Source organism: Nilaparvata lugens, chromosome 1 (genome assembly GCF_014356525.2).
Source record: "Nilaparvata lugens isolate BPH chromosome 1, ASM1435652v1, whole genome shotgun sequence".
NCBI lineage: Eukaryota > Metazoa > Arthropoda > Insecta > Hemiptera > Delphacidae > Nilaparvata > Nilaparvata lugens.
In genome coordinates this window covers 72,171,015-72,188,999 of record NC_052504.1, presented here as the reverse complement: position 1 = coordinate 72,188,999, position 17,985 = coordinate 72,171,015, and the positions used below count along the sequence as shown (strand labels likewise).

The 17,985-nt window shown below is 33.6% G+C and overlaps 2 protein-coding genes across 2 annotated transcripts in view; one reads left to right on the top strand and one right to left on the bottom strand.

Annotated features, from left to right (window-relative positions):
- LOC111056391 overlaps positions 1-17,985 on the top strand; it is a 98,514-nt gene that overhangs the window by 12,258 nt on the left and 68,271 nt on the right. The gene's annotated exons all lie outside the window — the stretch shown is intronic.
- Positions 14-8,298, bottom strand: LOC120354742 (piggyBac transposable element-derived protein 4-like). The gene is made up of 3 exons (XM_039442217.1): positions 6,434-8,298; positions 2,823-3,002; positions 14-129 (listed from the first exon to the last, which is right to left on the bottom strand). Exon 1 carries the CDS (start codon positions 8,105-8,107, stop codon positions 6,800-6,802), a length of 1,308 nt encoding a protein of 435 aa, XP_039298151.1. The 5' UTR covers positions 8,108-8,298; the 3' UTR covers positions 14-129; positions 2,823-3,002; positions 6,434-6,799.

Here is a 17,985-nt window from a genome sequence, read left to right as displayed (position 1 = left end):
TTTCTGTATAATTGGATGGCCAGTAGGCATATGCATTGTTGGATGTTAACTATTTTTTTGGAATAACCTTCACACCATCCTTGAAGACTGCTACGCAGTAGCTTTTGTCTTTTTTTGACAAATACTTATCTAAAACAAAACTTGAGAAATAACATACCGATGAAGGAAATAACTTATTTCTGCGATGACCAACACAAATAGAGATAATGTAGGATAGTAATAATAGTTCAATAAGAAAGACTTATCTACATAATTAACTTGAAAAAAACTAATTCACTGACTAAACTGAATAACACCGAATGATCTATTCAATTTTCATGATGTAAAAGTGGAAATACAACAAATTTTGCATCTACAGGGCATATGACTAACTTGCTTTTAATGTCACCTGCAGACCAGCACTTTTTTGATATTTGACTGACAAGATAATATCAAATGTTGAGGAAACACATGGCTTTGTAAAAAAATCATCCTTTTCTTCAAAAGCATAGCTGGCGACTTCATCAGTAGAATAATTCAGATTTTTCACTTTCACTACTGTGCCATCATTCATGATGCAGCAGTCATTCCCAGATCTCAAGGATATGTTTTTTGCAGATTTTTTTCAACATGATGCTCTTCATGACAGCTGTTTCTCTTTATTTCATCATATCTCTTACATAACTGCTGTAATGGCTTGTCAGACTTTCTAACAAGTTGTTTCATTGTTTGCATATGGTTTTCAAATGGAAAGGCAGAATAATTATCAAGAACTCCAAAATTCTTTGTGTCATCTACCAGGTGAATGAGTCCATGCACATTGTGAGAGACTTGGTGTTTGCCATAGAGTTTTTCAAATTTCGTGACATATTTTCTCAGTAGATAGTTAGCATATTCACCATATTTAAGATGATTCACCTCACTACATAAAGTTCTGATCGATATGCTCAGAATTAGAAAATGAGAATAAAGTACTTTTGAAAGAACTTTTTTCAGTACTACGGCCCCAGTATAAAGCAAAAACTGCCTTAGTTCTGTGGCTTTCCATTGCTTAACAAAAATTAAGCTTCTAGGCTTCCTAGCGAATTCATCTGGCACACACGTTTTTAAACTTTCAAGATTTTTAGAGATTATTTTCACATCTCGGCTCTGCAGTCGAACAGTCATTCTACCTCCACCCAACCACAAATACAGAAGCTTTCTCATCACTCCTAAACATGCAAGGTGCATGTAGTCCAGAGGCACGTTGGTGATCAAACCAACACTTTCTATTCTCAATAGTAAACAGCTGGATTCACCCATATGGAAATCTTCTGTCTGTTCTTTGTCTAAAGCTTTCGTCTGTCCTCTTAGGGCAGTCAATATCTGTGAAACACAACCTGTTTTCAATGTTCTCTCCCTCTACGGTACACTTGGTGCAGCTATAATATCCTCCATGGCCTTTTACCATCAATGCAAAGGACTTAGCTGGCGCATCAAAGACAAAACACTTGATTTTAACATTAAAATGCTGTTCTTTGAAAAAAACCACATTGCCTAACACTTTCCATCTCTAAAACAAACTGATTCAGAAATTCATTAGCACTTTCGGGTTTGTATTGGCCGTGATATATTCCAATAACAAAAACTTTTTTAGTTGGGAAAATTGAACCCAAAATAGGCCACAGACAGCTGTGAGACGATTTTGATAATGGCAATCCATCAATGTTAATTACTAATTCAATGAGATTTGATTCAAAAACAAATTTTGCATTTGATAACATGTGACACAAACCTTTTACTAACCCTGAGTGCCAATATTCACCTGGATATACTTTTTGTAAAGATACATTTCTTGGTGTTTTTAGCAAAGTTCTAGCATCTTTTGGAAGCTCATTGTGTCTATGATTTTTAATGTAATTAACAAGTCTGACAAGTCTGTAAGAGTAATTCCATGTTTTATGGCACAAGCTGATAAATCTTCTTTAAATGAGAATTGGGGTTCTGTTTCTGAACTTTTCCCACAACCTTCACTAGTAGAATGCACATAAACATCATTATCAGAACTCCATTCATATTCAGAAAGGTCATTACCACAGCTGAAAGTTGTGAGAGACTGATTGGACAAATCAGAAACTGGATTTTCACAATGATTTATATCAATTTTTGAGACTTTGTAGAAGTTAGATAATTGTTCAGCATTATTCTTTGATAACCACCTCAAGTGTCTAGAGGTTACTTGGTTCAAAGGCTTTCTTCTTTTCATTGTGGAATTACTTTAAATTTCACCTACAATCCGGCACAATCTAAAAAAAGAATAGTATATCAAAGATGTTTCTATGGCTGAAGTTCATGTAGGCTGTTATTTCTTATTCTTTTCAACCTCAATAGTTGAAGCACAGTTAACCTATCAAGCACAGTTATAATAGCAATAATTTCAATAACTTGAACCATTTAAAAAAAATAATAGCCTAGGTCCTATGTTAAAAGTGTAGGCCTATGTTAAAAAAGTAAGTTATGTGGTTTTATCATCTGAAGACCAATAAATTAATTATATCACATGCAAGACCAATAAATGAATTATGTACAATTAGATTAAAGTGCTTAATTACGTTTTAATATAATTGTATCAGCTTCAATAAAATACATATAGGCCTATTCACTTGAATATAATGATATTTAGGGAGTCTTGTTGGAAAATTCAGAATCAATAACTAGGCTAGCTTGCAGTTATAGTTTTACTGATGATATTAAAACACCTATAAAAGTACTATACAATCTATTCATTCAATTATGTTGTATTGAAAGATTATTGATGACTATTAAACATAGATATTATAATAATATTATTATTAAAAACTTACCTTGAAAACACAACTGTAAACACAACACACGTAGGCTAGTTGACTTCTCCTATACAGTGCGTGTGCAGTAGGCAGTAGCTTTGGCTGTTTATTAGTCTGGTGTGGCTGGCAATCGCATGCAGCGGATTGAAAATTGAAAATCAGAACCAGAAGCGTAACTCAAACACAATCCGGTACAATCTAAAAAAAGAATAGTATATCAAAGATGTTTCTATGGCTGAAGTTCATGTAGACTGTTATTTCTTATTTTTTTCAATCCCAATAGTTGAAGCACAGTTAACCTATCAAGCACATTTATAAGTAATAATTTTAATAACTTGAACCATTTAAAAAATAATAGCCTAGGTCCTATGTTATATATAAAGAGATATAGGTGTTAGGTTAGACTAGTTTAGTATAAGTTGGGTATACCGTATTTTGAATATTACTTGAGTCGAATTAATTCTAAACTCATTCTTCAGCCCATCCTAACAACATAACCTTGCACATTTTTGCCGTAATTTTTGATTTACTTGTTGATCAATCTAAGTGTCAAAAAGGGATATTGACCTAAGTAAATCAACAATTATTGCAAAAATTCATAATGTTATGCTGTTAGGATAAGCTGAAGGATGAGTTGAGAATTAATTCGACCCAATTATTCAAAGTATGGTCCCAACTAATACTAAACTTGACCTTTAGCTTACCTTGGCTTTTCCTAACGACATAACCTAGTGCTTTTCCTCAATAATATTGATAATTGAAGGTTATTCTGAAGTGATTATTCCATGTAACTTTTAGCACAACTCCACCGAAGTTGTTATCTCCAACAGTTTTCAAGATATACGCTCTTAAAAGTGTAAAATTGTTAAAATAACAGCTTTTAATCCTATTTTTCTATGTTTAAGGGTAGTGATGTGGATCGGGAATATTCCCAGTGGGAAGGAACTTATGATTTGGCAATTTTTCCGGGAATATTTCTGAGGCCAAGAAATTTTGGTAATTTAAGGGAATTTATGGGAACTTGAGGGAATTTATAAAATTGTTCTAAAAATGATTGAAATTGATCAATCCACTCAAATTTTACATCAATATAATCAATAAATCATCATTCTATTGATATTGATCAAGCTCAGTCACATTTTACATTGATATCAATAAATCATCATTCTTTGAGCCTGTTTTTGCTCACTCACTCACTGTCTTTTAAATACTCATATAGTCCAGTCAATGAAAGACTATAGAGGGAAAGTTTTGGAACACAATTTTTGACCCCGTAGCCCTTTTAAGGGTAGTAAGGGGTAAACATATCAAAAGTCCTCACTCCTACCCCCTGTGCTAAGGTGGTGGGGGTGGTTTGAATTTGCCATATCTTGTTTTTTGCATATTTCTCAAACAATATGCACCTTTCAAAAATTTTTGTCGAACACAGTCATAATATTAAAGCTCATAAATTATCCTACAAGTCTCATTCCCAACATTTCTCCATAATATCTCTCATAGTTTTCTAAGTATGAGCTCTCTAAGGTATCACATTTTGAAGAAAACCCCTTCCGGCTCCGATTTTTTCATCTTTTTGGCCTTATAACTTTTCAACGATTCATTGATGTGCTAATCATGAGCTCATAGAGCATCATATTCTCTTCAATTTCATCTATGGTCTCATTATTTTACGCATCTCCCAACGATTGTTGCAGCCGTTATAGTGTTGAGTGTGAAATATTTAGTTTTACTTTTTGTGTAGTTGAGAAGTTGATATTGTGGTAATTATTCATATTGAATGAAAAATACTAAGAAATTGTCAAAAAAACCACTGACTTATTGATAATTAGAAAGACCGGTTTCGGTTATTACACCATTGTCAATCTCTGATAATCTCTGTTTCTAATTATCAATAAATCAGTGGTTTTTTGACAATTTCTTAGTATTTTTCATTCAAAATGAAATATTTAGTTTAACAACACTAGATCAATTGTCAGGGAAATTGGGAGGGAATGTTTGGAACACAATATTTGACTTCGCAGCTTTGTTTGAACTAGTTAGAAGGTGAACATATCAAAAGTACTCATCCCTACTCCTTAGCTTAAGGGATGAGGGTAGTTTGAAAGTTGCATTTTTCATTTCTGGCTGACACGCATGTAACTGGCAAACAATGCATTTCAGTGACATGGCTGAGTAAAAATGAAGCTAGATAAATTTCCTACAAGTTTTGTACAGTAGAGTTTTGTGATATCTTCTTTAGTTTTTGAGATATTCACTTTTAAAAGTGTAAAATCTTTGAAAAGACTGTTATTCTTTCAACTTTTTGCACTTCAGGGCTTATTACTCAACAACAATGCACCGAAAAATGTATTTTTTACACAGGGGGTAGGAGTGAGGACTTTTAATATGATTACTCACTTAACTTACTATCCTTAAAAGAAGAGCTACGGGGTCAAAAATTGTGTTACAAAATTTTCCCTCTATAATCTTTCATTGACTGGACTATAGGAGTATTTTGACAGTTAGTTGTAGAGCATTCAATTCTCTTCAATTTAATGTATTATTTCATAATTTTATGCTTTCCATTAATTTTTATAGCAGTTTTAGTGTTGAGTATGGTAGGAGTGAGGAGTTTTAATATGCTTACCCCTCACTATCCTTAAAAGGACTGCGAGGTCAAAAATTGGGCTCCAAACTTTTCCCTCTATATCATTTTGAGCATTCGTTGCCTGGACTAGTATCTTATTACAAGTTAAGTGAGCCTCAATGAATCTTGAAAGGTTGTGAGCTGTGGAATTATTTTCTTTTTCTTAATATTGAATTAAACTCGAGTATGCTCCTTGTTTTAGTTTAGCCTATTTTGCTGTATTTTATAATTTCTAATTTTTGAATTTATACTGTAATCTTCATTTAGGGGGTCAATTATTTTCGTGCAGAGAAATTGAATAAAATCATGCAATGAAAGTTAAATTACACTCAATACTTTGTTGACTTTGTTTACCTGATTAACAGGCATTTATTAGTAAGTAAAAAAATCTTATTCATCTTGTAAGACATGAAAGTAGCATGATAATAGTGGTACAATCAAATGATTTATTGAGTGCTCATTTCTCCTTTCGGTCTATGAACTTAAAATTACTGTTTTCTTTGAACTTACTACAATTTATAAGTTATTTATCCTCATATTTCATACATAAATCTGTTGTATAACAGGTGATTGAGACCATGTGTAACAGAAAACGTCTTTTTTGGTAATTTTTTATGAAAGAAATCATAAATTTCCTCAAGTTCCCATAAATTCCGGAGAATTTATGATTTTTGGGAATATTTCCCTAAATTCCCAGGGAATATTCCCTCGATCTTAAATTCCCGGGAATTTTACATCACTATTTAACCCTTTCAGTGCCAGGGTATTTTTCATTTTTGTATGCATAAAGTGCCAGGGTATTTCTCACTTTTGTATGCATAAAGTGCCAGGCCTATTTTTCGTAATTTGTTGACATTTTTTGAAAAAATTATATCTCAGTCATTTTTCAACCAAATCAATCGAATTTTGGCTCATATAGTTGACAAATATATACAGTTTTTAAAAATATAGGATCTATTTGCATAAAATTAAAGAAAAATATTAATATTTGATGAAAACTCACCCTCAATTTTTTATTTTTTCACATTCCACAAGTTTGATCCAAAATTCCGGTCACCAAAAAAATATGAGCACCTCTTCATTAGTCTAGTTTGTAGCCCATATGTTTGTCAACAGATTTAAAAAAAGATCACTCAATTTGATTTGTAATTAACGGAGATATTATTTTTCCACAAAAGTCTACGTTTTGGAAGTTTACACTTTTTGTGCCCCTACAAACATAACTGTTCCAACTAGCAATAAAACACATTATTTTAGCAGGTTTTGCCTCTAATTACTCTAGGAAATGTATGTCGAAGAATAAAAATAATAATATTATATAAAACATATATCTATTTACATTATTGCACATAAGTTTATATTCTGAGATTTAGCAAGAGTGTAATGGGTAGCACAAAGGGTTGTACCCCCTTTTCACATTGCCTACAACTAAAGATGGTTTTTTTTTTATTTTGCCACCAGCTTGTGTACTGGCTTTACTGCATACACAACAATTCTTTTGTTTTTTGCCAGGCATTTTTTCGAGAAATGAACCTGTTGTCTTCGGTTCTTCATCACTACTGCCTCCAGATGTGGTGTCTCCAGTCGGTGCATGTATGAAATTTCTTCCTTCCTTCAGTAACAGCCATTCTTTTGATAACTCCTCAACTAACTTTACAGTGAATAAAATTCTGCTTAATGGTTTATCAGTATTCAATTTATATAAAATATAAGCATTCAAAATCATACGATTGAAAATACTCCATGTAACTTTTTTCCAAAACTTGATTGTCTTCCGGTCATCCATATATGAACATAGCATTTGATCATTGCCATCCACTCCCCCCATGAATGAATTATAGTTCCTGATAATTGTTGGTTTAGAGCTAGTTACCAATTGTGTGCCACGTCTCTTGGTTTTTGTAGTTTTTCCTGCTTTTTCATCCGTGCTCAAAAGAAGTACTTGATTTCTCTGGAATTGTTTCTCTCTGAATCCAACCATCAGCATAAAGTTTTTCCTTTTATATTTCGTTTTTCCCACTTCAAATCTCGGTAGTAAATCTTTTGGAATTCCTTTCCGATTGACTCTAATAGTTCCTGTCATTGCTGTATTTTTTGAATATAATTCCTTTGCAAGTTTGAGAGAAGAAAATAAATTATCAATAAATACGTGATATCCCTTATTCAATAAATTTCCCATCCCCATCAATTTCATCAGTACATAATGTCCTAGGCCTTGCTTCCTAATAATGTTTTTGTCGTTACCTTTTGCTCCTCTATAAACGAAAAAATTGTAGCAATAATGTTCTATAGAGTCACACAGCATCCAGAGTTTTATACCCCATCTGTGGTGTTTTTTTGGCATGTATTGTTTGAGTTGTGTGTGAGCCTTCAATGCTATTATACTTTCATCAATTGAAATGTTTTTGCCTGGTATGAAATAATTTCTGAATAGACGGTTCACATGATCCACTAGGGGTTCGAATCTAGCACACGGGTTATAATTAGGATCACCAGATTTGGGAATCTGAGTGGTATCAACCATATGAAAGAATTGTAGTATTGCCTGGAATCTGTTTCTGGTGAACATTCTTGAGAAATATGGTATGTGCTGAGAAGAGCTTGTCCACCAGTAACTGTAAATTGTTGGCTGTTTTTTCAATCCCATATTTATCAACACTGCAATAAAAGCCTGCATTTCTAATAAGGTGACTGGTTTCCAAACTTTTGCTCGACTATTTGGTTTCAGTGAATCTTGATTTTTTTATATAAAACCTCTGGCATACTGATTTGTAAATTTCACAAAAGTCTCTAACAAAGTTTTGGTGAAAAATAATTGCCAGTATTGGATAATAGGAACGTTTCTTGGGGGTGCATGTCGGATTCCGGGGATTTACAAAAATGCATCGTAAATATGAATGCTCACCGTAGATTTGTAGAGCTTTCTTTTCTCTTCAATTTGATGTATCATTTCACTACTTGATGTTTTCATTCTATTGTTAAAGCAGATTCAATGTGGGGAGTGAAATTATCAACTGTGCAACAAGTGTCAACTTGGCAGTTCCACACCTTCAATAGACAGGCTAGAGATGCGTATTTTGGCTATGTTTACCTCCCAACTAGTCTTCATAAAGCTACAAAGTCAAAAATTGTGTACCAGATGTTCCAGACTCAAATTTCATTGTCAAGTGATCAATTGTTACAAAATTTAAATTTCACTCCCCACATTGAATCAGCTTTAACAATAGAAGTAAAACATCAAGTAGTGAAATAATACATCAAATTTAAGAGAAAAGAAAGCTCTACAAATCTACGGTGAGCATTCATATTTACGATGCATTGTTGGAAAGTTGTAGGCCCTTAAACATAGAAAAATTGGATTAAAAGCTGTTATTTTAACAATTTTACACTTTCAAGAGCGTATATCTAGAAAACTGTTGGAGATATCACAAATCACCACAGAACAAATATTGTAAAGAATTTATCAAGCTTCATTTCTGAATAGTTAGTCATATCGGTTGAACGCATTTTTCTCAAGATATGGGCGTGTAAGCAAAACATTGAAAAATGCTACTTTCAATCCCTTCAGGACAAGGGGTAGGGATGGAGACTTTTGATATGATCACCTCCTAACTGGTCCCAACAAAGCTGCAAAGTCAAAAATTGTGTTCAAAAAATTCTCTCCAAATTCCTTTGGCAATTGGTCTATTTTTGCATAACTGAAGATATCACACTCAACACTGAAGCTGCTGCAACAGTCATGGGGATGTGCGTAAACTTGTAAAATTATACATGAAATTGAAGAGAATTTGATGCTCTAATAGCTCATGATCAGCATGGATTTTTCCCATCGATATTCAAAAAGTTATAAGAGCAAAAAATTGAAGGAAAATGTGTTTTTTTTTCAAAAATGTCACATCTTTTAGAGCGGATATCTCGAAAAGTGAGAGAGATATAGAAAAAATTGTTAGATCAATATTGAAGGAAATTATGTAAGCTTTAATTTCTTATAGAATAGTCATGTCTGTGAAATGCATAATTTTCTATTTATATGTGAGAAATAAAAAAAATAATACCTTTAGAACCACCCCCACCCCCTTAGCACAGGTCGTAGGGGGGGGGGGACTTTTGATAGGTTTACCTCCTCACTACCCTAAACAGAACTGTGATGTCAAAAATTCTCTTCCAAACTTTTCCCTCTATACCCTTTTTTGAGCATTCATTGCCTGGACTAATTGGAAAGTGTGACATTCCTTTTTTGGTAGCCACAACCATCACTCCAGAATATTACAGTATAATTTTCTGCCACATCCAAATTGTGGAGGAAGTGAGAAATAATGTAGTGAATTCGTTGGAACCTTTGACTATAGACAAAGATGGAACTCACTTCTCCTTCTCCCTCATGCCACACAAAGCAATATCCCTCCTTGGAATTATTATCAGATATTATGAAATTATGAACCATTAATTTGGTTTTATAATAAATAGCTTAGGCTTTGAGGCTAGGTGCAAGTAGAACAGCTTGTTGCATGTCCACAGTGAACACAAACTCAACATCCTTGTTGTCCGTTTCTTTTTCCTCTCTTGCACGAGTTTTCCTTTTCACATATTCACATACACCACCTCTTCTTCATTTCCTACTCTATAACTTGAGCAGATATCACACTGATGTTTTCGAGGAGTGAAGATACCTAGATTCTGGCTGTCAAATTCGTCATGAAATGTTTTTATGGACGCACAAGCTTTGTGATTTTTCTCACAATCCTCTTTGTAGAGCTTCTACACCTCAGCTTTCGATTGGAACCCTGCTTCCACTATCTACAATCTCCCACTATCTGCTTCTCATGCTCGTGTACTGTTGCCGCCATCTTCATTACATAGACTGCACAGGCGCAAAAAAAGACGTGACCGAGACTTGACACTAGTGCTGACATGAGAAAAAAAGAAACGACTTTGTCAAATAACTTTGAATAATCGTTTTAAATGATTTCAAAGTACTTATAAGTGTATGTTGTTATAACTTTAAAAGTAGTTTTTAATTATTTGTAATATGATTTATATTGAGTTAAATCATTTCAAACTACTTTTAAATCAGTGTTACATTTATTTATAACTCATTTTTCCAATCACCTACAATGATTGAAAAGTAAATTTAAAGTGATTAAATTGATTTAATTTGCTTGAAAAACTTGAACAAATTTAAAATGAATTTCATTGATTTACAAGCACTTATAAATCATTTCCTTGCTGCTTTGGATGGGATTTGTTATGTGAGCTCAAAGTTGAAAACGTATATCTACGGGCATGGTCATTGGTGGTCACATAGTCACCAACGCATATATACGGTCTTAGCAGCAAAAGGGTTAATAGTTTTTTATTAATGATCTAACTCTTTTCCATTGCTAAATGATTACATTCAATTCCAAATAGCATTTTTCTACCTCCTTAACTAGGTTGCTCAGATGAGAGCTGTGAAACTCCAACATTTGTAGACCGTGATTATGCAGTTCATGAAAGCAATTTGTGGTGTTTTTCAACACATCATTCACAATTGTCATTGCTACATTTTTTGCTGTTGAAACTTGATTCGAGAACTGTCTTATCACTCGATCTGTGATTCCACACACTTTCACAAAATTTAGCGATGGCACCACCAGCCCACCATTATTCTTTCTTTTCAATCACCATAGTTGATTTTGCCTATTGCATACAGTGATGCAAACAATCATTACATTGTAGCCTGCTTCTGACACTTCTCACAACATAGCCTGCTATGAAGACAACAGCATTCTTTGAGAATTCACTGAAATGAGTGCTATAGCCACCATATGACCATATGCATGGCCACTCAGTTCATCAGGTAGGCTAGTGTGATATTTTGATTTTCGTTTTCATCACCCACTTGTGATTTGTGGGTGATGCCTTCCCAACTCAATAATGGGGTATCTTCTCGAGGGATGCAGTTACCAGTCCTTTTAGATTTCACAAAATTTGCAATCAATAGTCGTATGTATGTGGCTTTGAACTCTTTGGCTGTGGAATTATTGTTCCAGCCTAGTCAGCTGCGGATTTCATTGAAGAACAGCTCGACAGCATCTTGACTCAATTTGTATGTTAGCAAAAATATGACAATTTCTTGCTTCTAATCAATTCTTCGTACAAGCCCAACATTGATTTGCATAGGCTTAATATGTCAATTACTACCGTTCGTCTAAACGATTTTGCAACAAATGTGCCATCTGCAAGTCTCATATTGAGAGCATAAATCTCAAGTTTGTCAATAAGACTTTTTACTGTTTCAAAGCTGTTCTTCCTCATGGCTGACTTGGTGCCATTAGCAAAGGGATTTCGACTATTTCATACATAAAAAAAATGATCAAAAACTGCACAGTTTTGCTGCAGCACTATCAATGAAGGCAGGTAACTTCAAATCTTCACTCAGATATTTATTAATAGCAGTTGCACATGATCTGCTGATAACTTGCACTGCAAGGTTGACTTTCATTTTTTGAAATTGATAATTAAATTGATGTGCATTGGTCAACTTGTTAACCAGTCTTAAACCTTCCATTTTTTTGAGTTCTTCCCACTGCTTTAGATAACTCCATTTTATGGCATTTCCTCCCCGCATCCATCAGAACTTCTTTCTCACATAGTAAATTTCTGATGTTCTTGAAAACATGACAAGCATCTAAAAGTACAAATACTTCATTCCCAGAAATAGGATGTGGAAACTAAGTTTTCATTTCTTCAGCACCCAATTTATTTTCCATACTAATATTGGCAGCCAAACCATTCACACAATGCGCTTCAACATTGTCGAGCATTTCTAATGCGCTCCTTACTCTGCACACTTTTCCATTAGAGGAAGCCCCTCTTACCAAAAAATAACCTACTGGTGTCTTCCAACAACAGCTCAGTGCAACAACCATCACAACTAATGCTTCATCAGCTTCTGTAGTATCTACATCAATATTGGGTCCATAATTCACGTTGCCTATCATTTGATTACATCCCAGTCTATCTGTTTTTTATTGACATCTCATCAAATGTCACTGCTAAGTATACTGGATATGGTACAGAGTTGATCCTATTCTTCAAAAAAACTTCTTCGGTGAAGTCAGGGTTGCCATCAACTGTGTTTACCCAACTTCTTAATGTATTTACATGAGGGAGACATAAGTTGAGTTCATCATGCACAAACTCGTTAGCGGCTAGTGAGTGGTCAGTGAAAATGATTTCAAGCGATTGCTGTATTGAGCGTTTTTGGGGCCATTGAGTCTGTTAAAAATTTACTTTTGAACCACTGAGAAATTCTCCAATGTTTGTTTCTTTGGTCTTTTCGCAGAGAAGCTTCTCATCCTTAAGTTTTGAAATCAGGTCCTGCATACAAGATATTCTGTGTTCTTGGAGCTCACTTTTCTTACGCAATGTAGCAATTTCTATATTAGTTTTTAATATTACATTGTCCTTCCTCTTCAGAATAGTGTCTAATTTTCTTCTCAACTTACTGGGGCTTCCAGGTAGGCTGTAATTATGTTCTGCATGTACTTTGGCAAGTGCGATGTCATCTTCATTGCTGGTCTGGGGATTCTCTGCCTGCCTCTTCCTAGGAGATGGTCTATGTCTTTCCAACTGCAAAATAATTATGTTAACTGGCTAAGGTTGTGCAAAGGCTGAAAATAAACTTTCTACTGGTGATATTTTTCAAAGTAGGAAACATATATTTGGACAATTTAAGACAAAATTAGGAGATTGAAGAAGTTTTGGACAATAGCCTGTTTTTTCTTTTCTGACTACTGTATTGTTTAGCCTGCTCTATCCAATAAATAAATAACCATAATTTATGGAAATTTCTAATAATTCAATATTCATAATTGACTAATTCACCATCCACAAACAAATCATCACTTATGGGTTTGTAATAATCTTCCAGGTTGGCCCCTCAATGGCCAATTCCCACATGTTCAATTTCATGTACGACACTAGCGCTGCATGTGAGTCTATGCATTTTTAAGGTCTTTGGCTCAAGCTGAGAAGGCACGTACATAGGTACTTACAAAAAATTTTTAATACAACAAAGTGTCTTCTCAAATTCTCTTCAAATCTTCTCAAAACTTGACAACTGAATAGGTTACGTATATCCCACCTGGCAACTACCGATTAGAGCATAATAGGCTGATTAAACTAATATGGAGATAATTTATTTATATAGGCTCACTGAATGAATAATACAATTTTTTCAATGAATAGAAAATACGGGACAATTCATTCAAATACGGACGTCTGGCAATGACTGAGTATGCCGGTACTGCTTTTACAATTTGTGACTCAAAGTTCAAGAAAGATAAAACCGCAATTAAATGGTCTTCCAATAGGCTGAATATCTTGAAGCAGTGGTAGAGAGCTTGGTTGGTGAGTGGGAGGTCCATGGTTCAATTTTCCTCATACCCGTTTTTTTTTTGCTGAGAATTTTCAACTTCTGATTATCTACATGAATTTTACAAAATAATAAATAATATTTTTATTTTTTCAATTGATTTTTCTCTGCTAAGTAAATTTGTTAGTATAACACTTTCGTTAATGAAACACATAGAAGCATTAAATCCAAAACATGCAACTCCACATCACTTTTATAACAGTATTCAAATTGATGGTTCAGTCACAGATTTTCACTCAAATTCTTATTCAAGAATGTTTCTTAGATCAGTGAACAATGTTTCCATACTATTATACATAAATGCACATTGTCAATTATTATTGGAAGAATGATTAAAAATGATGATATCCATCTAGCAGAGGTAGTGTAATGTAGATTTTTAGAAAGAATCTTCACAAGGTGTTATGTTATAGAAATAGTATGATCATACAAATACTTGAACTGTTGGTTCGATAATCCAGAAAGTAATTATCTCATGTATATTTATAGTCTTAAATATATTAATTATCTCAATTTATAAGTGGACCTTAAGAGTACTATACTAGAAATAGAGAAATACAGTAATAGTTACTACTTATTGGATGAGAAAACTGCATGAAATAATGATTTCTGAAATATATTTTTTATTCCAAATCGTGTATATTAGTGGTCAGCTGGTATTCTATCTGCACTGCTAGTTTAATAATTATCTACATCTACTTCTGCGATAATACCGAAGCTATACTCACAAAAAACAAAAATTATTTCAATTAAAAGTATCTTATTTCTATGAAACACGCTGTAGACTATACTATGATTCGTGGATAAAATAGTGTATGCAGTGGTTTTATTTGATCTATGAAGCACTACTGAGATATATAAGACACTCGCTCGTGTCTTAACTTACATTTCACTCTTGCTTTAAAGACTCATTATAAAACCGTTGCATAAACTACTAATACAATAGAAAACACATGCAATTCCCATTCCGCGTTTGTCTCGATAGGGAGTGCTTCCACAATGCATGCATGTTCATTCCTCTTTTTTGCTTTTGTCATTCACATTGTAATGTTCAACTGCCTCAGAGTAGGCCTACCGGTACAGTTTGTGTTCTGAAGGTATGTGAGAGTTGAAAGCATCCAGCCCGCTAGAAGGATGTTACACAATCAGCAACATGCAAGTAGTTTGCAGACCAATGAACATAATTGACTAAAAGTTACTATTCCACTAGGGAAATATACTTCAATTAAAGTGCTAACAGAATTGGCAATACAAAAAATTTCAATGCTGAATAAGAAGAAAAATATGGTATTCGAGGAGTTCAAACTATTAATAGACAATTTGCTTATTGTTAAATGTTTTTGTGCAGTATAAGAGTTTTTTGAAACACAATTTCGAAACTTTTGTTTGTCAATTTTATGTAGAACATGGTATGAATTGAAAATGAATTTAAAAAATTTTATGAAAATAATGTGATTATAGTGAATACAATGTGATATTAATTGACTAGTTATTTGAACTGATGTTGTGTTATTCTCATGCTTAATTATAAATTATTTGTTTATAGTAATTGGCTAAAAATTGTTTATTGTTGTTAAGCATTGATGTATGGTTTATATTACATGAAATGTCGAAAATACAGTGTGTATTTACAGTTTCGTGTGTGTCATGTTACTTTGAGCTAGATAGCTAACTGGAGCTATTTCACAATAATGTACAAGTAGGATACAAGTCTTGTTGCCAACCATGGTTTTGAAGAACAGCTGATTACAAGCGTTTCACAAAGGCAGAGTTGTAGAATCGTAGTTACCATAAATTTCCACTTCTTTACCAGTGGTTTTCTTGGTACGAACAAGTTTTCTTGCCTGTTTCACAAAGATTTTCATTGTAAACCAACATTTTTTGTAAAAATCTGTAAAATCTTGTCCGTAACAAGACAATTTTTACTGAGGTGAAAAGAAAACGTCAGTAGAGAATTTACAAGTTGTTTAAAACATAGTTATTTAGGGTGTTGAACTTTTTTTATTAGTTCAAAATAAGAGACCCTCTTTGAAAATAATATAACATATTTTTTTTTTTGAATCTTTTGTTATTTCTACAAATGTTTCAAGTAACAATCAAATCTCCAATGAATATAATTTGACTCAAAACAACATTTTTTAAGAGGCAACACAGTCTCATATTAGGACAATAGGCTTCCCAATATGAGACACCCCCTATTCCTAATATGAGATTATTAGGGCAGCTAATAGAGGATAGACTATAATCATCATATAAAGGTTGAAATAAAAGATTATTTGTATATAATTAAAATAATTTATTGGAGTGAAATATTGGAGTGAAAATATTTGTAGTTTATCAACTTAATATGAGATTATTAGCCTAATGATAGGAAATTACATATTGAAAATATATTTTCCTCTTCTAACAGTTTTCACTTCTAAAATATTAATAATGCTGTATGTCTTTATATTCATGATGTCATCAACATTTGGAAATGACCATGATCCCAACATTTTTCCAGACTCTCTCAAAAATTCAACTTCCATTTCTATTCTATCTGGTCCCCAATCATTCAGCAGTTGTCCAACATGGATTTACAGTCCGGTTACTTAAAGGATTTCGTGGGCACTTCGTGAAGATGGAAACAGACCCAAATATTCTGATTCTTGGGTACCTCAGGATATCCGAACCACTTGATGCGCATTTGGGGGTCGCGACTGGGCCGCATAATGGCCGATTCAAAATGGCGGATCCAGCAAAAACGGTCATAGAATGGTTGCCATCCATAATAGAGACCTCTAGTAAACGCGAATCGGATCACAATGAACTATTCTACCAAGTTTGTTTTCACACATTTCCACCTAAAACATGATTTTAATCTACAAAAATGCACTTTTTCAAAAACATTCAATTTTTCACGAGAGTCTTTTCTGAGAGACTTTTAATGACAATTTTTGGATATGAAGTGCCTATCAAAACTTCTTTGAAATAGAATTTATGATCTATTCCCGTTTGTTTCAAGCTTTTATCACCTTTTGTTCCGGAGTCATGATTTTTTTATAGTCATTATAGCCGCTGAGCCAATTAACTATCATCAAAACTGAACTATAAAATCGATTTTTCACGACTACTTCATGATGAATACTTGAAAATGGTCTCAATCTCTTTGTTACAACCAGCCAAATCGATTTTTAGCATTTTTCCAGCGTTTTTTTGCACTTTCTCAGCTCTGACTTTCTGATGGAATGAAGCATGCCAAAATGAAAAATGCAGGCGAGCGAAGCGAGTCCGCTGATCACATTTTTGGACGATCCAATCGCGGGTCCAGGGGGTGGAGCCCCCCGGCTAGACAGATATTGCGAGCGAAGTGAGCCTGACGGCTAGTAAAGTTAATGAGTTATCAAGACTTCTATATCAATATGGACTTACTGTTTTTATCATCTTCTGAAGAATAAGATCAAGTTAAAGTAGTGAGAAGGAGGAAGAATTCACTACCTTCTGTAAAAAACCCGACAAGTCAAAAAAAGACATTTTTCAGGAGAGCAAAAAGCAAGTTTACTCTTCTGTGTATGATCAGGATATTAATTTAAAGTTCAACTGATGTGACTATTGTTCAAACTCATTCGAATAGAGTGAATTGGGAATGTTTACAAGTTCACCATGAAAAGTCAATCCATACAAATTGACTAAATGAAAATTGTGTGCTGACTTATCTGGTTATGAACATATCAATTCGTGACTTGTGTTGTTTTTAACTGAAGATATTTCCATTAATATTATCCTTCTATTCTGAAAGGAAGGGAAAAATTATGTGAGAAGACCAGTTTATATTAGATATAAATTGAGTTTATGCAATATAAATTACAGAAAATCTGAATAAAAGCTTTGTAATAAGAAATTTTTTCATTTGAGATTGCACCATTTCTCTTGTTTTTTACTGGTTTCCAGCATGAAGCCAGCAAAGTAGAGAATGTGGGTTACTGCGCACTAATGGATTTAGCATCGGTTCCTACAATTCATTAAAAGCACTATTTATCATACAAATTGATTTATTGGACATTTCGATCGCTCACACATGTAACAACATATACCATCCTCATGAAGCTATAAAAGAATAATATATAAGTGCTTAACCCTGCGGTACTCGCGCGGGC

What these genes read in the sequence shown, in the direction of transcription:
- LOC120354742 (XM_039442217.1), bottom strand. Translation starts at nt 8,107, where the DNA reads ATGCAGGCTTTTATTGCAGTGTTGATAAATATGGGATTGAAAAAACAG.